Source organism: Orussus abietinus, unplaced genomic scaffold (genome assembly GCF_000612105.2).
Source record: "Orussus abietinus isolate OABI.00-Male unplaced genomic scaffold, Oabi_2.0 scaffold129, whole genome shotgun sequence".
In the NCBI taxonomy this organism is placed as follows: domain Eukaryota; kingdom Metazoa; phylum Arthropoda; class Insecta; order Hymenoptera; family Orussidae; genus Orussus; species Orussus abietinus.
Window position 1 is genome coordinate 23,603 of NW_019394293.1, and position 22,998 is coordinate 46,600.

The following is a 22,998-nucleotide window of genomic DNA, read 5'->3' on the forward strand; positions in this document are numbered from 1 at the left end:
TTAAGATCAGAAGGATGGACGTTATTAAAACAATTTCCAAATAATTGCACAGATCTAAACCTTGGTTCTGGATGTTCGTTTCGCCCAGCGTGCTTCCGGCTCTTGTTGGGCTCTAACTTCTAAGGAGAGTTTCCTCCATTGCCTTCCTCCTCGAATGATCGTACGCTTCCTTCCCTCCTATCACCGAGTCATCGGTGCTAATCATCCAATCAAAAGTGGAGAGATCGCTCGACAAGGGTTCAGAAAATCCACTCTTAAGTCGTGCGAGTTCCACCGGAAGTGCCCGCCACGTCAGCACTTAAATTCCCACCTCGAAGCACGCACTTCCGGCGTATACTTACACCTCGTTTAGATTTCCCGCACATCCCTTTGCAGGGCCTTCCTCGATTCGCAATAATCGCCATTATCAAGTACCACTCCATTAAAATCAATTTGACAATTTCAATTTACAGGAATACCAATGTCTCTCTACCAGTTTCATTGTTCACCAAATTCCGTTGCAGATGGCAGCGTGACAAAAATGCCGGACAGTGTTCATCCGCAAATCAATGAATTTGAATAATCATCTGGTGAAGAGGTCAACCGGCGCCATTATTGTGATTTTCCAGGACCCTTCTAAAGTTTTGCCTGCAAATCGAAATTACAGGCTTGGAGCTGGAGCATATTAAAGTTCTTCACGAGGGGGTGGCCATTTTGGAGTCCCTTTGTCGTCCTCTTGGAACGGCCGCCTCGGTTCTAGGAGCACGAAGATACGAGCGCTCGAGTCGACAGCTTCTCTTCGACGCCATTTTCAACATACATGTCTACCTGCTACGCGTGTAGCTTAGATTATGCGATATCTTAAACCTAGTTGTAACATTAGAGACGTTAGTCAAGCGTGAACCTGTAAATAGCGCTAGTCTTGATGCGGGTTACAAGCGAGTCGCCAACGAGTCGGGCTCGTCGGAGGTTCCCAGGGTCCTGAGGGACTGGGAGAGTTTCCGAAATCCCAAGGGACCTCCAATGGACAGTGGAACCGTCGACGTCGCAGCCTGGGCAGGGGGCGGTCGACCCCCTTATCAAGAGATCCCAGATCAGACTCCTTGCAACCCTATCAAAAGTAGCCGATGGATGATGACAGTTAGGAGTTCTCTACGTGGTCTTAAATAAGTGTAAGGTCGGCCTATGGGGTGCCCGATGCACCCTATGCGACTGCACCCACTGCCGGTGGCAGAGGCCCTGCACATCCTCTCTTCTCGTGTGTGTCGAAGTGTGTGTCAATGAGTGTATGTTGCGCCCGTCATCTTCTGAGTATCTGGGTGTCCAGCATCCTGGACCGCCTCCTGTCGGCAATCTCCAGGAGGCTGGGGTCTCAGGCCATGACCTTGCGAGGCGTCAACCACTTCTTCATGTAGTAGCAGAGGATCGTCGAGATGTAGATCAGGACCAACAGGGCACATGTCACGGCCAGGGCCAGCACCGATGTCCTCGTTGGACATGGCTCGATGATGGTCACCGTTTTGTCTGGAAATAGGATTTTCAACGTTCATTCATTATTCTTATCATCACAGGCCCTGATACCACCTGCAGAAAAAGTAATCCACAGTCATCCCCTGTTTGGCTTTGGAAATGCAACATCTTTTGCAGGCATTTTTTCGATATTTCTTTTTTATGTCATAAATTTATTTGCTGAATTTGCAAGTATATTTTCTAATGCAAACTCTCGTGTGATTACGTTTCATATGATTGCAAACTGTTTTGCTGATAGGACGAGTATTAGCGGAGGAAAAGCGAAAGTTTGTCCTTTGCTGGGAGGGCAAATGTGGTTTTTTTGAAGGGAGGAAGGAAAGGATCCTTACCAGACTCGTTGAAGTCTATGCTGGCGTCGCTCTTCAGGAAGTCCGACTGCTTCTCGTCACCAAAGTCCAGGACGAGGATCTCCTGGGAGAGGGTCATGTCCTCAGCCTTCTCCTCCGTGGAGTTCACCACGTTTCTTCGACGCCTCTTGCCCCAGGATTCCGTGGACTCTCGACCCCATTCGCAGACAGCCTGAAAAGGCGAGAGTGACGATAAAATGACGAAGACAAGAGGATCAAGGATTTAATTCCACCCCAGGTCCAAGATTCCTTACCGGATCACAAGGTCCCAGACAGTACTTGACGTTGCACTGGAAGATGACACCGTAGGACTCGGTGAACCTGAAGGCCTCGTAGACGCTCTGCAGGGCGTTCCCATCAGGAGTGAAGCTGGGGAAGATGGATGGATCCACGGGACACCTGGAGGAAAAAGTCGCATATTTCATGAATCTCCTTTCTACGAACGTAAAACATGATTGCACATCCTAGATGATGAAGTTCTACCGACCCTTCGTCATCGATGATCTGGAAGGTGCTCTTCGAGTCCTTGGCCATCGCCACGCAGCTTCGAGCAAAGATTCCATACGGGGCTAAAAGAAGAGATTAATTGTTATCCTTTTATTTAATTTCGAAGATCCTGCTTCAGGCTTCATCTAAAGGGATTTACCCCTGAAGAGCCACTTACTGTCTTCGGGGATCTCGATCCTGAACGTCAGCTTATCTCCAATGCGCACAGTCTCAACCTCTCTCGTCCTGCTGTCCAGGATGCGGATCCTTGGTGGAGGAGCCTCGGGAGCGCTGGTGATGCTGATCATCTCTGGGTCTCTGATGGGCATCATGCCGAAAGTGATGTTCTTCGAGGACATGTCGTAGGTGCACTTCACCTTGTAGATCTTGTCAGCTTTCGTCATCACCACTGAGTGATGCTGCAGGACCACGGTGTTGGAGTAGATGCCGGTCTGGAAGATACGCCAGGATATGTGGTGAAAATCATGGATCAACCATGAAATGTTCATCAGTTTTCAACCAAGGAACATCATTTAGGGACTTTAGTGTCGACTTTGTTTCAAGAAACAATTCTCACCACGCTCTGAGTGTTGCAGTCTTGTCCACTCATGGTCAGGTCCAACCTGAAGAGGTCGCTGTTGGTGACGTCGATGTTGCAGGTCTCGGATCGTCCTAAAGCGTAGATCCTTCCATTGAAAGGCTTGTTCGTTCGCACCTGGACCGCTATGCGAGTATCCTTGCAGTCGACGGACACTGAAATGGCAGGAAAAAATTCTATCACTTTATTCTGCTCACCCTGAGGATTTAAATCCTTAGAATTAGCCCCAACTCACCATCGTAGCAAGTTCCTGTTTTGTCGCAGTTGACGTTTTCGTGCCTGGTGAAGTTATTGATCTGTGGATCTTCCACTGGGAGGATGTCAATCGGGAGCTGATCCGGGGGACCCATGCCTTCTGGAGGTGACCACAAAATTAGGTAAGTAAAATCTCTATACCAAAAATCCACGACTTCCGAACATTACCATCAAATTCGATAAAATATAATAAAGAGCATCACTCACTTTCGCAGAAGTTCTCGAAGTAGGTGCCAACTCTTTCGCCGTTATCGATAAGGGGCCTCTCCGCATTGAGATAGGTGGAGGGTCCATCAGGCAAAGTCCAATGATCCAGGTGGAACAGGTGACAATTATAAGCCGTGCCCTGAGGAGCACCCCGGTAGAGGAAGGACCTGCACAGGAACTCGTTCTCGATCTCGCAGGCTAACCTGCAGGCATTTTCGCTCTGCACCTGGAGTTCCTTATCACTGTAATAATGGAGACCAGCATACTGCGCCACCTTATCATCGGCGACGCCGATCCTCGGGGTCTGGAACAGCCTCTGAGACTTGCAAGCTTCCTTTCCTGCGAAACAATAATCGACCAAGGTCCAGGATTAATTTCATCCTCTTTCAAGAAACCAAGTTAAGGCTACCCAAAAGCGATATCTAAAAAGTCTCTATTATATCAGATTTCAAAAACCAAGTATTCCAAATTATGTCAAATGTTACCACTTGAACGCGAAGGCGTTGAGAAAAGTTCCTACCCATGAAGTTTCATTTCTTGCCAGAAATTAAAAAAATGTTCATAAATAAATTTAGAAGAGAGGAAATTTCATGGCTATCGGGACCTTCCTTGGAGCCTCTATTTCCACGTGGTAAAATTTCAAATACCTCCGTAGAAGATTTAAGGAGAATTTTCGAAAACGATTGGCTTTAGAGGCCACTTTTGCGCCGCCTTAAGACATTTACCTTTCAAGCATAGGTTTTCGAAATAGTCCACCCCTTGTGCGTCCACAAACTGCACATACTGTCCCGTCGTCCTCCTATCGGAATCACTCAGGTGACACTGTAGGGTCACGTAATTGTACTCGAGGGACCGACAGGTGAATCGGTGCTCGTTCAAGCAGGCTGCCAAGCAAGCCTCCTTCGTGGAGGTGTAAATTAGTGCGTTGTCCAGCCCTCGGATCATTTTATTAGGGATGCGCTCAAATGCCCATGGACGAAGACACACGTTCTCTGGGGGTCGAAAATTGGCGATGGTTAGACGAGAATCGGAGGGGAAAAAAAAACGATAAAAAATTATAAGAATAAATTATTAAACCTGGTCTTGGTTTAATTAGTATCGGTGAGTCGGTGATTAATCGTCGTTCTGGGTGAGGGAACGCGTACCATGGGGGATTATAATACAGGGTGGTTTGATGGTAGGGTATTTCGTCGGTACAGGGATTGAGACATGGTAATGCAATAATTAGGTACTGCCCAGTCGGGGGTTAATTGGACCTCCGATTCTGGACGAAGAAACGTGTTCCTTAAGTAATTAAAATCGACGGCGGAATTCTCTTTGTCGATACAGAGATTGATGCATGGCAATTTAGTGATTAGGCGCTGCTGATTGGAACGTTAATCGGGCTTTCCATTACGAGGGAACACCTTCTCGCAGGAAATTAAAATCGACATCGATACGTGGGCTTTCGTTAAGAAATAAGGGGGGAGCCATTTTGAATATGTATAGTCGATCAGGCTTTGGGATGATCGAACGATGCACTTGGGTTATCGATAACCCCATTTTTATGCGAGATTAACATCTTGACGGGTCGTTGTGATTGCAAGTGTTAATTGTATCGCTATTTTAGATACGACTTGTTGGGTATTGACGTCAGCTGATTCTTCATTATTCTGACCCGAGAGTAATCCCGTTGCGTAAGGTTGCATGATGATGGATGGTGACGATAGATATTGTTGACATAAACGATTAATTTACAGATATATTAGCAACAATACTGTGGGAAAGTATATAATATAATCAAGAACGTAGACTTTTAACATGCTATTTCTTTTTAAAAATGAGTAGGATTTTCTGATTTAATCAATGTCATTGAAAATCTTATTAACGGATTTGTCGCTTACGAAACCGAAAATTAAGTGGATTTCCATGAGAGATAAATCGTAATCTCGAATTAAAAATTTGACCTATTGTCACCGAAAATTCCAGGATTTCCTATCCCTTGTCTCCTTCTCCATCATTTTCGATCTCAGGTTTAATAAATTTTACTTTTACATCGCATTTCCCGGGTTAACAAATCTTACGTAATCTCGATGTCGCTTAATCAATTAATCACAGTGTGGGTGTCATAGTTTATAAAAAAACGTGACCCGTTGCAATGACCCGAGTACATTTTCATATCTTCGTTCACCCGTTCTGTCTTGAAGTTCACATAAATATTTAGACAGAGTCTATGGAGAATTTATGTTTTTCTTTTATATCATTTTTAAGGCCAAAATTCGATGCTTCGGCCACTTCTTTTGAAATTTCGAGTTTCCCTCGTTTTCCCTCGGCTTATCGCTCACATCTAGGGAGGCTCAACGATTTCTTAGTTTAGTCGATCGTAAAACCTCCGGTTACCGTTAACGACGAACAGTTGTCCCGGGACACGCACAAAACGGTCTCGGTCGAGAAGAAGAGACCTCGAGGAAACCGAGAGACGTAGATTCGGCCTCGTTAGCCCGAAAAGAATGTCACCGAGAACGTTCCGGATTTTTGGCAGCGCCTCCACCTGCCATTGTATCGCGTCCCCTCGATTTCTGGCCCGATCTCACTGGGCCTATTTGTCATCGGTGTCAGCGAACTCTTGCACAACTTTCGACCGATCCCCTATTCTCGGTGTCGATGATTCATATCGATCACCGGCGTGCGTCACGCATAGCCCTAAGAAATTTGGCTCGGAAAAAGCTACAGGATTAACAACGACAAACAAGTCAAACAAGCCAAGAAACCCTGATTAAAAGGACGTGAAATGTATTTTTTAGAATTTTTGTCCTGCGACTTTTCCATACCTCAGCGGCGGCCATTTTTAATTTACGGGTATGACGTCTTAGATACGATTACTGGAGATGCGGAGTTTGCGGTGGGAGGAATTACGAGATTAATAGGTAATCCTGTGATTTATGAGTATTACTGTGTACTGAGAAACATTCTAAATTTTATGGAGAGGCGATATTAAATTTCTAGGATTTCCTGCCTGGAGGATCCTCAGCTTAAGGGGGTGGTTTTCCAAGAATTCGAGTGGGAATTCATGTAACTCGGAGGACAACATTTTAAGAGCCGAAGGTTGGGCTAGGACCGGTTCCCATTCCAGTAAATAGGAATTTGGGGGAAGTTCGAGTGCCAGGTGAAGGGTTAGGGAAAGAAGCTACCACAGGTAAGGCGCCATTGAAGCGCCGGTAAAAGTGCCGAAGGGGATCTAAAACGAGGCACCAGCAGGCTCATTAAGTTAATGTCGGGTTTCCATTGACCTCTTCGCCACCTCGCAACGGGTATGCACGTATTTTACACATATACCCTAATTACGATACCTTAAAATATGGCGGAACCGGTTCCCATTTCTGTAAATATATTTCAGGGGGGGCCCGATTGCGGAACGAAAGGAGGCGCCGGGGTAAAAGTGCCCCCGGGGGGTAAGACGAGGTACCAGCAGGCTCGTTAAGCCGATACCGGTGTTTCTATGACCTCTTCGACACCTCGGCAAGGTGCGAGGGGACCTTAAGGCTTTTACGAGCGGGTCGGCGCTTCGCACCAGCACCACCAGCGAATTGTTTGCCCCTGCTTGGGAGGAAGGAAACCGTTTCCAGGATCCTTTGGGGACCCATTGTGGTCCCAGGGTGGAGGGACTCCTAATCCTCGGGACCTTTTCCCTCTTTTCATGGCCCCTGGTCTTAGGCCCGGGTCTCAAGGGACGCCATCGTGTCGACAGGTGTCGGACGCCACCTTCTTGGATGAGTCGCCGTATTGTCCGGGACAAACTGGTGCCGTTTAATTGTCCGCCTCTTAAGAAGAGATCAGGCCTCGGACGTTGCCCTCGAAACGGGACAAAATGTCAGGTACCTACAACCTGGGGCTATTCGACGAATGGATTACTGGAAAGCGTGCTGTGGCTGATCTTGTTTAGTGGAGGCGCTCGAGGTTTTTACGGTATACAATATCATAGCGGTGATTAACTATTCTTATTTATTTTACATTTTTAAGTGTTGGAACTCTTTTCTAGGTTTAGTTTCCCATTTACCTCCTGCACCGTCCATTTGCATCAGTTTCGTGAGCTGACCTCACTTTTTCCTGGACACTCCTTGGAGCGTGCCATTGACTTCCGAGGCGAATACTCCTTTGACTTACAAATTAACCATAAATTAAGCCTAAATTAAGCATCTCTCGCAATGAGATACCGTTAACCGATCCACGAGGCAGCACCTGGGGTTCCGCGTCACCTCGGGGACGCGTCGGCATGCGATTCCGCGCCCGGCCAACGGCAGGATGCACTTCGCGATGGTGATTTCGATGAGCGCATGGGCATGTGCAAGCGTAATACCCAAGCGCGGTATTTACATCTTCCGTTTAACGGCGACATCGGCTGGTCGGCGAGAGTCACCGGCTCTCGGCAAAAGAGAGGGCCCGTTTGATGTCGCCAACAGGTTGCAAACGGTTATGTGTAACCCGACCACGGTGATGTTCCCCGTTTATGGTAAGGATGCCCCCGAGATGCACAACAATTTGCGTACCCGACTTCAGGGAATTCTTTTTTTTCTATTTTCCACATTGGGATCGAAATTTGAATTCTCTTAATCTGGTCAATATATTCTCTCAAAAAGAACAAAAGTACTCTTTCCAAAATGAAATCAATGAATTCCTTTGTAAACCCCTCCTATGGTAAAGTTCCACCCGAGAAGCACAACAATTTGCATGCGCATTTCCTCGGATTCTTAATTTTTTTACATCTTCCATTGGGTTTAAATTCAATTTACGCATTCGTAGGTTTCTTCCATATGAAAGGAAAATATTTTCAATATGAAAATAATAAGTACCTTCCTACGAAATACATGTTTAGGTGTTTCGCTGTAAGGTGACGGTGAATTCTGAAATAAGTGAAGACTTCTTTTTATTTATAAAATGGTACTCATCACTTACCCGATCGGAGTTGCAGTTTCGTCATGTAGTACATGTTCGCGGCTCGTTGAGGCTGAGCCGCAGGATTCGAGGAGGACGATTCGTTCTGCAGTTGGCAGAGAGTGTCCTGCATCGGAGCGAGAGGATTGACGACGAAGGAAAAGGCTGCAGCTTGGCATTCCGCCTCCTCCCTGCACCATCCCTGACATTCGTACAAGGAGAGGTTCCTGGCACTGTAGTACACGGTTCCGCGGTAGTCATAGTCCGTCAGTTTTTCAAAGGCTGTTCTCGCTGAAAATTGAAAAAAATTCAAAATGGAACCACCCCGAGAGCCCCAGAAAAATTTGTCATAAAATGTAATAAGGTCTGCGCACACCAGAGAGTGCCAGAAATCATGAAAGTATCCACCGCGAGGTAGATAGATAGCAAAGTATTACTTATAATATCAAATGAACAGTAAAAATTGAATAGATAGTAAATATTAATTCTAGGATAGTACAGGAAGATCAACTCACGAGGTGCCGCGTGACTTCCGGTCGCCAGCGCCAAGAGGAAGAGTCCAGGGACCAGGAGACCAAGGGGGATCGAGCGCATCTGCAAAAGAAAAAATAGAATCTCTTCAGCAACGAGAGAAGTACCTCCAAGGGTGGTTAATTTTCTTTTTCTATCTCACGCGGCGTGAGAGACGTCCAGATATTAATAATTCCATCCCGACGTGACACGCGAGCCCCGCGATTTATTAAATCCTCTTTCCCAGGGTAAGGATACCAAGGGACTGGAGACCCCTGCAGCATAATTCAGGGCTTAATCTTATCACCTGAAGAAAGGTTTGAGGAGGATCTACCATATTTCTCTGGTGAACCGTCTACCTGGGCGAGTAATCCCTCCCCTGGTAATTATTTTTGCACTTGCACCCATCGCGAACAGTGATGCATGGTTGCAGAGCTCCCCATGGTTCTGGAGTGATGGACGCCCCGATGTCCAAGGGAACAAGATCGCCTCGCGCTGGGCATCGGGGGATTAGCATACGTGTCGGGTTTAACGACATCTGGTACGGTTAACGCTTGAGGTAGGTCGTCGTTTTGCGCCCGAGGAAGATCGACGTGGAATCCCGAAGACGGACGTGCTTCCGCGGTGCAACGAACTCGCCTACGTTTTCCTGAAGACAAACGTCCCGGACGTTGGAAGACTCTTGCAGGTTCTACCCCGAGAGCTCCTAGAAGAGGATCGACCGACCATTACGATCGATCGACGAGGTTGGAGGCAACGAAGCCTTAACTGGGCCTGAAATCTGCCAAGGTGTCTTCCCTGGAGAAGTCGAAGAGCTCGACCGTGTACCAGTCACGACTACCGCCGAAACTTGCAAATTGTACAAATTCGGCATTTCAAGTGTTAACAATGTCAGCTGACACGTTTGTTTACGTGGTCACGATCGAAGTTAGAAGTGAAGGAAGACGGATGGTCTCCGGGTACGTCTTCTTCCGGCCTTAGGAAGTACCAATTACGAACGACGTGTCTTCGGGGACTCGTCCTCGGTTAACGTTATCAGGCCAGGAAGGAATCCCTACTCGGTCCTTCCAATTACTTCTTGCACCCGCCCAAGCTAATCGCAGGACTCGATCGTTTTCCTGAAGTCCCGGGTAGGTCCCGATACCACTTGGAGTCCTTCCTGGCCGGTCCCCTTCAGCCGCAGGTGAGTCTTCATGGCCGCCCCGAAGAGGTGGAGGAACTCGCGTGCCCGGTATCGGGACGCCGGATTCCAGTTTCTTGCTCGAATTATCGTTTTGCACCTCGCGGCCTAGGACGGCCGGTTCTTCAGGAAGTGCATCTACCAGTGTACGCCTCTTGGAACGAAGAACCGCAATGCAACGCGACGAGTGCCGAGTTCATAAAAATGCCCCGGCCTGGATCGCGAACGGAATCATCCGGGACCAGCTTGGACGATTTTCAACCTTTTATCTCTTGGAATAAAGTGGATCGCGATGTTAGCCGAAGACGGTTTAAACGGTCTATGCCACTTTCCGGCGACCCGGGGATATTAGAAGGATGATGAGGTTAAGGCTTAAAGTGAAGTGAAACTCCCTTCAAACCAGTCAATTCGAATCGGACACTTTTTTAAGGGTTTTACAAAATGCCTGGCAGTTTAAATGACTCACGAGCATCAGAGAAATACCGAATCGTTTGTAATCGTAAGAAGGTTCTGCCCATGAAATTTCATGGATGTTAGGATTTTCCTTATAGCCTCCATATTAACAATGTAAAGTTTTAAACGATTTGGTACACCCGGTGCGGCGAAAACTTTCATAAACGATACTTTTTTTGACGCCACTCTCACATTATCTTAAGGGGCCAATCGTGAATTTCTTTAAAATTTGTTCCAAGACATTTGACAATTTTTTATGAATATTTATAGGTGTCAGGAGATTCTTTATGGCCGCCAAATATATGTTGGAAGGTGTTAAACGATTCGGTACATTCAGCTCGGAGAAATGTTTCATGAATGCCTCCTCAGGCTCCACTTTCATATCGCCTTAAGGCTGTAGATTTCAGTCTGCAGACTTAGCCTGGAAGCCATTCCAAGCCTCGCCCACCGGATGGCGAACATTCGGATCACGTTCTTCATCGCGTTCTTCATCGTTTACGTGCAAAGAAGCCCCTCTTCAGGGTGTCCGGGATTGCGGCAATTATCGACGGCTTCTGAAGAACTTCTACCCGTTAGCTTCTTTTGCGCCTTCGGGTTCCACGGGACACGCCCGAGGCCCCTGAAGAAAACCGCCTCTTCCTCTTCGTGGTCCTCTTCGTCTTCCACGCCCGAGGTCATCTTGCTCGCGTAATGGCGAACGGGAAAAGAGGGACGCCTCTTCCGGTTCGTTCTTCAAGGTGACGCCTCAAGGTAATGCAAGATACATCTTCCCCTTCAAGGTTAAGGGCTCTTCACAGTGCCATTATTACTAACTATGTAATTAATTCTAATTAATCCTAATTAAGGGGCCCTCGACACCCAGTTACCATATGACAAAAATCCCCCGCATCAATAATTCAATATACAAAATTCCTGAATTTATGGGGGTTTTATCAATGTCTTTTCTTTGTCTTCAGGTACTCAGTTTCTTTGTTGGAGATAGTGAGGTCTTCGGCTCCTCGTTTTAATTGAATGAAAGGCACGCCGATGCATCGCCGTCGTCGTTACCAGGCGATTCTCGAAGAGCCGTTCGCCGATCTTCATCTTCTCGACGAACAAGAACAAATGCAATTATGCCGCGATAATTGAACCTTGATGGAGCCTGTGTGAGATTAAACCGCGAGAAATAGCGGATCGGGCTGCTCGCGTCCCGGAGGACGTTGCTCGAGTTCTTTTGCCTAGACTTATCAGGAAGGGGAGGTAAGAAAACGCACGCGACGAGGAGGACCCTGAAGAAGAACGTGGACGGCGAAGAAGATGAGGAAGCGAGGTGCCAAAGAAGTGCCATTGCGCTTCTGAGAACCGGGGACGTAAAAAAACCCCGGTGTCTCCTCGAAAAAGAAACGAAGCGGCATTCTTCATCTGGTATTTTTAAGGTTAAGTGAAATTTCCTATCATGTAAAAATCCCAGTTAAAGACTATATTCAATTTATGTTAATATGTAACAGAAAATTTACACGAAACAGTGATATTTTAACGTTAATATACTTGTACGTAATATAATAACGATAAAATAAACGTCTCAATTAAAGGATTACATGATACATTAACGTAAATATAAGACGAAAGTCTTACTTAAAACAACTATATTTTTGCAATTCTATAATACGATAATTTCAGGAGAATATCTTCAAATTAAGGCCATATGAAAGTGGCGTCAAAGAGGTCTGATTTATGAAACTTTTTTCTGAACTAGATGTACCGAATCGTCTCAAACTTTACAACGTGAATGTGAAGGCCCTGCGGAAGGACGCGATGGTCGTGAAATTTCATTTTTCGAAAAAAAAAAGTCTTTCTCTTTCTTGTCCGTGATAAATACAATTGATTTTTTTTCTTCGAGAAATGAAATTCCGCGAGCGTCGCGTTAATTTATTAGGGCCTCCGTAATCTCACGATGAAGTTTCAAATGATTCGGTGCTCCCAATTTAGAAAGAAAAGTTTTATAAATATTTTGACTTTAGGGTATGTATATATGACACTTTTACATCGCCTTAATGTGAGATTCTGGATTGTGGAAAGCAAAGCTCGCATAAGTCAGGGGTCGGTAGAGATGCGCGCCTGCGCGCTCGCGATTGGCCGCGTCAGCGACGCGCGGAACCCACTAGCGATCCCCGATCGTGTGATCGCGCCTTAAAGCCCTGACCTTTACGGCGTAACCGGACTTGCATAAGCGAGAAACCCGGTCGACTGGTTCCGCGATCGTCCGCGAGCGCCGGGAGCTCTTTCTCCGCGGCGGCCATTTCCGGTTTCCCGTGGCGACGCCGCCGGAAGTACCCCCGGTGAAAAATCGAGTTACGCCGAAAACGACTCGTCTCACTTTCGCTTCACTTAACCTTGTTATACAAATTATCAAATTAACCCTGTTTTGCTCTGATTTATTACCTTCTCTTAAAAATCCGATAAAATTTATTTCCTCTTTACGCTCATTAGCTTGAATTTGAACTATCAGATTAACAAAAATATTATTATCTTCCTTTACTTTCCTATACCTGTATATCGACCGCTCGCACGTGAAACACTTGCGATAAAAAATATTCCCTTTTCGTTTATCAATCTTGAATTTGACTATTTCCAAAAAAAGAATATAAAATCTCCCTCGGGTAGCGTTTTATTTCAATTAATTGAATTTTATTATATTAAGTACTTTATACAATTTCTTCAACGGTGTTCTGTCTTCCCTTTTCACGTACCGATTTTGAATTTGACTGTTTAAAAAAAAGCGTATAAAATTTTTCCCTGGTACTTCAATTTAATTATTCCATGATAAATTATTCCTTCTTTCTAAATATTGCCGAGACAAGGCCGCGTGCAGAAGTGCATGCAGATTTGTCTTGGACGCGTTCACCCATTGTCGCGTCACTCGGTTGGCGTCGTAGTGTGCGTGCTCGCTCGCAGGATGAAGAAGTGCTCACGGAAGAGAGCCCAGGGAGAAAACCAGTCGGGTTAGGTTCTCGTTATGATTTTTCCGACTGTCCAAACCAGTTTGCTCTGTTTATCTGGCGCGGTTTATCAGCAGGCTGCGTGGGCAATGAACGGGCGGATGCATCGGGGGCGCTGCATGTACCCCGATGCACCCCGACGTGTCCCCCGACGGAAGGACCCGGTCGGTGTCCTCGATCTGACCTTCGCGAAATGACCCCCAGGGCGCGACTCGCGATTCGCGATCCGCGATAGGTCGCCTTCTCACGACTGGAGGCTGAGGCCGAGCGAGATATCTCGCCTCCTGGTTTGCCCCCCAACGATTGTACCGCGGGGACGGAATTTATTCAAATTGGAGATACTCTCGATAAGAGACGAGCCATGTCCGGTATTTTTGCCAAATCATTTTCGAATAATGCCCTCTGGTTGACTTTTTGTGAAATGAAGGCAAGAACTTGTGGATATTTAGGAGAGTCACTGGAAACAAGATGGCGTCTCCGCAAGGGTCTTCGAATCCCGATGCCGAATAAATTGGACATAATTAACGTTAATTCTGAGGTGAGAGGTTGTTATATGTGATTATTACTTGCAAGATAATCAAGTGCGATAGTTTTTACGCGATCTGGATCGATAGGTATACCTAGATGTATTGTATTTAATTTTTTATGAGGTTTTCGAAGGGATCTCTGCCGGGCGGGTCGGATCCAAGATGGCGGCCGCGCGGCGGTTCTCAGGAGCCGATGGAGGATCGAGACAAGTTTCCAGGCAGGGTCACCCAACGGGGAGTATATATCCGATCGCTGCCGGGAGATAAAGTCCTCAACTACCTCCTCTATGATCGTGATCGCGATCGCGGCTTGGGCGCTACTGCAACATGCAGATTTATACAGTCCCGGGCGTCGTCACCTGGATTAATGGCCGATGCACGCAGCCGAGGCGAGCACCTACAAGAATCTCCTGCTGAATCGGTTGGCGCCGTATTTATTTTTGCCTGCAATCTGCCTCGCGTCCTGTATCGAATTTATCCCCAGAGGAGAACAGGACATCCTGCGAACTCCTCTTCGATGGGAAAGAAGCGGTAGAAAGCGGCTCAGAGATTATTCATAAAGGCGGATATGCCGCGCAAATTGTCGCGGTTCCGGGAGGATTCATAAACAATGGCGGCATGCAAATCCCGTCGGCTCCTCCGCAGCCTCCCCAGGAAATCCTTCGGTCGGTGATCGTGGATCCTGAGAGCCGTTGGGATCACGAAAGGCGGATCTCTGCTGAGAAATGCAAATCCCGGGATAAGATGCAAAGGCGGTCGGCATGTTAATTCCTCCTGGTTCTTCGGCCGATCTCGAAAAAATCGACTTTCCCTTCGAAGACCTCTTAGTCCTAGATCGATCAGATCCCCGATGGGTTCTCCTCGTTTTCAAGAGTTTTCGACATAACCCCTTTCCCTCTCTCTCTCTACCCTCTACATAATTAAACAAGGATTACCACCCGCAAAAATCTACATATCCATATTACACTACATACCGATATTAAAAAATAAAATGCACACGAAATGTAATCAAACTATCATATCCAGCTGTACAATCTACCAGTTATTTAAAGAGCACATTTTTCTTCATCGGATTAAAAATCAGACTGAAAAGTAAAAATCATATCTCTTTGATTCAATGAATGTTTTCCTTCAAAGTGGAGGTTTTTTTAATCGACTCGCCCTGTATATCTCGATGTAGATAAATTAAGACTAATTCTACTTTCCATCCAGCTCGTTCTCCGAGGGTGTCAAGGAGGACTTGCAATCTAAGATCGGAACATCGGAGCCATCCCCACGAAAACACGGACCACCTACGGCGTCGTCGCGAATCGCGCGTGACGAAAGGGTTAAGCGTGTGCGCGTGCGCGTTAGGGACCAACATGGCCGCGCTCGTGCGTACGGAGCATTATCTCGCGTGCGAGCAAACCCGCGACATTTAGCCATGGCTTGGAGTCGTCCACGGTCGTGTTGGGGATTTTTCCAACTTCTTTCCCGGCCGAGCGAATTCTCCTCTTGCTCTTGTTGGATGCAAATGGAGCCCTCGAGTCGAGATCCCGGGACAAGAACGGAGACCACGAAGACGAGCTGGATGCGCCCAAGGCCACACTCCACCTTGGCGGGCGACGAGCCCGAAGACAAGGCCGGCGACGAGGCACGAGGTCTTTCAGAGAAGGACGAGAAAGAAGAGAGGGACGAAGAGGAGGAAGAGATACGACCCTGCCGGTGTACTTGGCGCGACCGGCTTGCTCTACTATCGGCGGCCTACAAGGCCCAGAGAAGATGTTACTAGGTTGCTCCACGTTTCGTGTAATCTCGGGACTTTTATGTATCCGGGAAGCTCTTTACTGATTTATCAAACCGATTAATATACTCCGCGGATAAATCAATAATAATGTGAAATACTTTTTTTTTTAGAGGAGAAACAGGATTTCTTAGGGTTCGATAAGTCCGCGAGAGGAGAAGTAAGTAAAGAGATTCTTCCAGGAGTGTACTTGGCGCGAAACTCTAGCGAGTCCCTTGATACACCGCGGAAATGACTATACAAGCGTTTTATGTGGGATTTGAATTTTTCCAGGGCTTTCCGGGTACATTTCAGATATTTTTTAGTTAGTTTCTGGCATTTAGTCGTGAGTTACTTCGAGGATCCTTTCTGCCATGGAGCAGGGAGAGTCCCAAAAGGAACAAGAGCCAGGACTCGATCTGACCCCGTGCACTTGGCGCGAATAATGCACAGTAGCCAGCATCCCTCAAAGGGCATTTTTCTCTCTCATTTTTATCGCCAGCGAACCAGTGGAATTTTCCGGCATGTAAATCCACTGCATATCTTGCAGCCTCTTCTGGGCCATTTTCTCGTGCACTTCAAGGTCGACGTCGAGGCGAGGCTGGGGCAATCGAGGTCGAGCTTAGAGTTTCCCGGTACTCGAGCAGCTCTACACTTAGGTATGTTGTTAGGTGTCAGTCCTGTGCAGTTTACGATCTCGAGGCGAGCATCTTCAGGGTATTTATAGTGCTGCACCGAGCGTCCGGTGCATCTCCGAGTCTGGGGTGCCCCTCTTCGCAATGGCACTAAAGGTTTCCTCGAATTTTATTAAAATTGCCCCTCCTCGTCCCAGAGGAAAAATATTCCCCACCGCGCCGACACCCCCCTCGCATCTGCCGTCGACCCTGAAGACGTTCCACGTAGAGAACCTCCATAACAAAATCCTCGTCCAGGAATACCCCGCACCACGTCCAGACCTCGAACTCGTGGGATAATTTTATAAATTTATAAATCTATAAATCCATAAGTTTATCCGTTGTATTCTAGAGTTTACGGTGCGGGGGGGGGGGGTCTACTTTGCGTTTGCTATTTACCCCTAGACGCTCTTCAGGATCTGATTCGAGAGAATACCGAGATAATTTGCGGTGGCTGTTTTTCGCGGCGCGGGGTTATTTCTCAGGCAGTTAAATATATATATCGGCTCGAGCCCTAGGGATTTTTCCCCACATAGTTAAGTTCCTTTCTTCGGGCGAAGCTAGTTTACGACCGCAGACTGCACCCTAGCGCGTTTATACCAATTTATTCCCGAGCGCGGATCGGCCGGCGCGCTGTCCGCCGCCATTACTGGGGCTCCCAGTTACTCACACAGCGGCGCAATCAAGTGCATTATGTAAAGTGCCACTAACTAGTTACCGAGGCACCAAACGTTTACCTCCAAGGGGTCGTGCCGTTTCGAGTCGTTAGGGGTTCTCAGGGCTCGCTTTATTTCATCGGGGTAATCGCGCTCGTAGCTGGCTCCTGGTACCAGGACTGAGTTTACGAGGCGAACGCCGTAATGCCTCCGCTCGTTTCTGCCTTTTTCATCTTGCATCCCCCGGGAGAAGTGGGGAGGTTTGCTTCCGCTCGTTTCTGCCTTCTTCGTCTCGCAACCCCTCGGAGAGACGAATCCTTGAATTCTTCCTTAGCGGTTCGCTTAATCCGAAGAGACATTTTCTGCACTCACTAGTTATCGAAGAAGCGTACGGCTCCGGCAAGAAATGTTTTCAGGCGATTTTTTCAATTTATTTACTTCTTCGCCACACGTAAAGCCGTGCCGGTTCAGTCGCCACCGCGTCCTTCGGGCTTCCCTTAGATGTTCTTTTCCCTTTTCCTCGCGAATGGTGCTCTTACTCGGGGGTGGAAGCATTTAGTTCTGCCAGGCGTAATGGCCGGCCATTTTCTTCTTCGGATAATTTCTGCGGATTCTAGGACTCGGTATGTTCACCTCCCACTTCGCTTAAAAACGCCGAAGCGCAAGGACGAAGGATCCTTCTGCTCTCTGGAGAAATTCAGACGATTGCAAAATCTAGCAACGTTTAAATAGTATATATAGTAAGACGAGAATTGCTACAAAAATGTCTTGCATGTCAGATCAGATACTCTAGTTATAAAAATGATCAAAAGTTTAAAAAAAAAAACTATAAAAAATACACGTAATTCTTCCCTTGCCTCGCGTTTTGCGATCCGATATCGGATAGCGTCCTCACCTCGACCTCTCTTTTCCGTCTAAAATTCCAAAGCTTGATTATTTCGCAGGAATAATAACAACTTTAGATCTTTAATGCACGGCCCGGTACCCGTAATCAAAATCTTAAAGCGAGCCCTTCTCCGGTAATGATCCCGAGGTTTCGCGTGCACTCATCTTGTCCTTTCTTTTTTTTATTTTCATCTCGAATTACGGGGTTTACATTTTTTCCGACGGAGCACAATCAACTTCAGGGTGTTCCAAAGGCCACGGAGAAGAGCACTGAGCGGGAAGGAGTTTTGCATCGAGTTCTTCAGCATCTCCAGCGCGTACTTTATTTTGCTCAATTTTTACAAAATTTGTTATGAATTTCGAAAAAATAATTTACACGCATCGCAACGGACCTTGAAACGTTACTTCGGAGGGATTTACTAATTTTGTTCCGTTTTGAATGTGGCAGATGAGAATTTTTTTTAGATTTTTCTGCTTATGGTCTGAGGTGCTATCAAGAAACCAAGATGGCGGCGATTACTTCGTTCCTTGTCCTCCGGAATTTTAGACATCTCACGCGCAGAAACATCCTTCTCCAGGATGTTCTATCAAGTTGCGGGACTATGAAACGGAAGACCGACGTCGTTACGATATTACCCGGGGAACTCGGCGTTAACAACAGGTTGGAACCGACATACACCGAGATAAATCATGACGGGCGATGGTGCCGCAGGCGAATTAGGCTCGCTTCGAGTATGCTCTTTACCGCCTCCATAATCGCCCGTGAAATCCCGTAAGAACCCTAATTTTTGCTACCGTTTCCCGAATCATTGTTCTCCATGGGTGCGCCATGCTGCCGTTACCCGACCAAGATCGATCCGCCCATTGTCTCTAAGAAATATATAAACACTAAAAGCATTGCATTAAATATTAAAGAATTAATTCCACGGTGTTCTAAAATTATCTAGCGAAGCTTCGACTGTCGCCATGATGCTTTAAGCGTCTTCGAGAGCCATAGTCCCAAGTTGTTCTGTACCGACCAAGATCGATCCGTCCATTGTCTTCGAGGACTATATAAGATATGAAAGCGTTGCATTAAATAATAAAAAAAATTCGTTCTAGGACGTTTAAACATTTTTCAGCGAAGCATCGACTGTCGTCATGATGTCTTCAAGAGCCATCGTCCCAGGTCGTCCTGCACGTCTCCGTTCCCGTTTTCATCGAGCGTGCAGCCGCCATAGGGCTGTCGAAGCGAGGAAGAGATGCTTCTATAATTAAACCCGCCAGCCAAGATTCCCGCAGGCTCTCCTCAAAGGAGCCCTCAAACTAATCCCTTGGATCGGATCGACCACTCGGAGTGAACGGTCGTCGAATAAATCCCCGCTTTTCTCGACGTTTATTTAATCCCTTCAGGGTTATGCACCCGAGGGATGTTCCACCCAGGTTCCTGTGCAAGGGGCACAAAATTTCGGGCCGTTGTACCTCTTAAGGTTATCGTGCATCTCGGTTCTTCGCCGAGCACCTTTGACCCCTCATTAAATAAATAGTTTCCGTATTTTATTAACGACTTTGCACGCCAGCACGTTATTGCACGAGGTACCGTTCAAATTGTCTGGGTTTAACTCGTGGCTATACAGTGCTGTAAGATGATTTCAAGCCAAGGAATAATTCTGGGAACGATCTTGGCAGGAAATCGGATGTGAATGCCCCTGAAATAAGCAGAAGCATCGCTCATCCGCGCGTCCAGGTCCCCCGATATGTCATTCCGCTCGTTAAAGTCTCCGGCTATATCGGTCCACCTGTTAACGTCCCCTGACGAGTCGCGTCAAACCACTCGTTAACGTCTAGAGACGCATTGCGATCGTGAAATTATCTCAAGCTCAATCGGTCGTCGAATATAATTCCTCCCCAGGTCGTTCTACGAAAATACTTGATTAGGTCAGTTTTCCTAACGACATCAGAGATTTTATGCTGTACCTTAAGAGTATATCTAAAAATGATTATACTTTTCAGCCGAGTAATGATATCTCTGTCGTCGAGTAAAAGTCTCGCTTATCCTTGCATCGGAGTCTCCGCCAGATATGCGTCCCACTCATTGAAGTCTCCAGACGCGGCGCACCACTCGTTAAAGTCCCCGGCCATATCGGACCACTCGTTAACGTCCCCAGACATGTCCGTCGACTCGTTAAACTCGCCAAGGTGCTCGGTTCTATTATGATCGGCTAATAGTCGAAATAATTCCCCTCCCGGCATTTTACGGAGTCGCTCGGCCAGGTAGCTAGTTAAGAGTGTAGTTAACCGCGGCGAGAGACCGGCCGCGCTATTCGCGGGTTTTTCGAGGTGAAATAACGAGAGGTTAAGCTTCCTCATATCACGTGACCCCGGGGCGTAAGATGCGGTTGCGAATGCTTTGTGGTTGCCAGTTATCCTCGAAGCCGTGATTACGGTAATCGGTAAGATGGACCCTCTTCAGGAGGAATTCCATCGAATCGCGGCAAGGGCTGTCCAGACTTCAAAGACCGCCGCGCGAGTCCTTGAACCTGAATCCTGCGGCGTATCCTCCCGAAAAAAATATCGCCTTTCCCCCTCCACGGTGATTTATGAAACCCCTTCTATGGTTATCCTTTTATTTCCCTCCCCATCCCTCTTTCCCCCGTTGCTGTCTTCACCCTCATTGTGTTTCCGATGCAGTTGGTGCGAAATCGCGAGGCACTCGAGCCGCGATCCCTCGGCTCGCAATTAACACCGTAATTATGACGAATTACCGCGAAAACCATGTTATTACCCAATGACACAGTAATTAATGCCCCTGGGAATGCAACCGAGGAATTCCGAAGAAACGCGCATTGCATTTCATTATAACGAGCGTTTGTAAAGCCCGCGAGGCGTTATTAATGGCGCCGAGTGACACCGCGAGCGCAACGACTTTAATTTCCGCTCAAGACTTATCCGGCTAATTGATCGCCGCAGATTCCGGGTAATTCGACTATCTCGGAGTGCACGGTCATGAGATACCGCGCGGAATAATTCCGCGACGGAGACGAGTTCGAGTAATTAGATCGAGACTATTCCACACCTACCTCTCGGCCGCGTTAAATGGAGGGTAAAATTGCAAGTAAATCCGCGCCAAGTTTTTCCCACTTCTTACCGATTTGCAATGCGCAGTCGGGAGGCGGAATTGATAACTAGTCCGAGAAATAGGCCGGAAACGGCTTAATGATCAAAATGTTGCTTTTTACTGCGACATATCTTCAGGTTATGTCCTTTATCTGGGTCGAATGTGTTAAATCGATTCCGTAATTCTTCGAGAGATCTTTACATCCAATTAATTTGCTTCGTCGCCATATTCAATTAATTCGATCTACATTAAATCGGCTCGACTATCTCAGGACTTTCAGTAACGAGATATTTTAAAGAATAATTCCGGCGGAATCCGGCATGGAAATAATCCGACGAATAAATCGGTACTGGTTTAATTATTAAATTGGTGCTTTTTATTGCTACTCGGCCGACCCACATCCGCCATATTTTTTAGGTTATGGCGGCCCTGGGGCCCCTTCATCTGGGTTAGACGTAATGAATCGGTTCCGTAATGGCGGCCCCAAAAAGATCTCGCTTCCCGTTACGGATCGTCTTCGAGGGTTCGGGTTCCTTGAACCTGGAACCGGCAAGAACCGTGGATCCGAGACTTTGTCTTCGTGCCAGAAACGGACCACCGTTCAAGACCATTGTGCAGAGACTCTGCCAAAGAACTTGGCAGTACGTGACGGACGAATCGACACGGACTCTTGTCAAAGTCGGGGCCATTCACGGTAGCGGCTACAGTTACTCCAGGTTTCGAGGGGAATGACTCGAGGATCATCGATTTCGTCACGTTAGGTGTTTCCAAAAATAGTGATCGGGGATACCGATATATATACGTATGCCCCTTGAACGTAAAAAATGGCGAAAGCAGATTCTACCAATTTTTTCTATAAATATTGGATCATTTATTGAGTGATTTACTTGCTAGTCCATTTACTCGTGACGGGTACAATAATAATTGATTTCTAATACCCGAAAATATACGATATTTAATCGAATGAAATTATTAACAATATAAATGTAGAGTATTTGTATGCAGTTTCATTGTAAAGTCTATTTTCAATTCTATTGAAATTTCTTTCTGGTCTGATCTACTCAAGTGTATTACTACTAATCGGTCGTCACGTCGCACGGAACACTTTGCAGGGTCCTCGAAAATTGCTAGATCATCAGTGAAAATGACGAATGATATCATCGGAGTAAATATAGAAAGGACCCAGAAGTGACATAACGTTCTTCGAGCACTAATCTTCTGTGAGAGCGAGGACGTCTGGCGGAACAATTCGAGCCTCGAAGAAAGCCCTGAGGAGGAATCTAAATACGAATATGCATAACGGTACGGCGATAGTTCCGTGGCGCGTGACTCATTTCAGGATACTCATGGTATTGTCGAACCCTAATCTATATGATAAAAATCTTGAATACTTAACAAATTATAAGAATATCGATCACACATGGACTTTGGAATTTTTTTAGACGGTGAGGAACTGCTTCGATCGACTTGTCAAAATTATAGGTTGAAAAAACAGCTAATTGTTCCTTCGTGAATCAAANATGGACTTTGGAATTTTTTTAGACGGTGAGGAACTGCTTCGATCGACTTGTCAAAATTATAGGTTGAAAAAACAGCTAATTGTTCCTTCGTGAATCAAATTTCATGGTGTTGCCAGGATCCTAACCTATGAAAAAAAAAAAAAAAAAGTATATATATCTCGTGCCTCGAAGAGCGCCCTGAAGAGGGATCTAAATACGAATGTACCTAACGGTACGGCGATCGTTCCGTGCCGCGTGACTCACTTCGGGGTGTTCACAAACAATTAATCACGCCTTTAAGTCCGTTGCACGAGCGAGAAACCGCCGGCTTTTCGAACGTTTCGCCGTGCAGTCCCGTTAGAGGAGGCCCGAGGAAAAAGCCGATCTCTCCCCGGTGTGTATCCGCTCTGCTCCCCGATCGAGATCTACACCCGCGATCGAGATCGTCGAACAATCCGTGACTT

At 46.7% G+C, this 22,998-nt stretch overlaps 1 protein-coding gene across 1 annotated transcript in view; it reads right to left on the bottom strand.

The window, feature by feature from the left end:
* Positions 1–669: 669 nt before the first annotated feature.
* Positions 670–22,998, bottom strand: part of LOC105699098 — a 35,014-nt gene continuing 12,685 nt past the window's right edge. The window contains exons 2-12 of the mRNA XM_012423831.1: positions 8,829–8,907; positions 8,335–8,604; positions 4,128–4,394; positions 3,403–3,741; positions 3,176–3,295; positions 2,920–3,095; positions 2,521–2,794; positions 2,344–2,425; positions 2,111–2,255; positions 1,839–2,028; positions 670–1,503 (exon numbers count right to left, since the gene is read on the bottom strand). Of these exons, the coding sequence (XP_012279254.1) occupies positions 1,352–1,503; positions 1,839–2,028; positions 2,111–2,255; positions 2,344–2,425; positions 2,521–2,794; positions 2,920–3,095; positions 3,176–3,295; positions 3,403–3,741; positions 4,128–4,394; positions 8,335–8,604; positions 8,829–8,907 (2,094 nt within the window). The 3' untranslated portion in view covers positions 670–1,351. The remainder of the gene's footprint in view (positions 1,504–1,838; positions 2,029–2,110; positions 2,256–2,343; positions 2,426–2,520; positions 2,795–2,919; positions 3,096–3,175; positions 3,296–3,402; positions 3,742–4,127; positions 4,395–8,334; positions 8,605–8,828; positions 8,908–22,998) is intronic.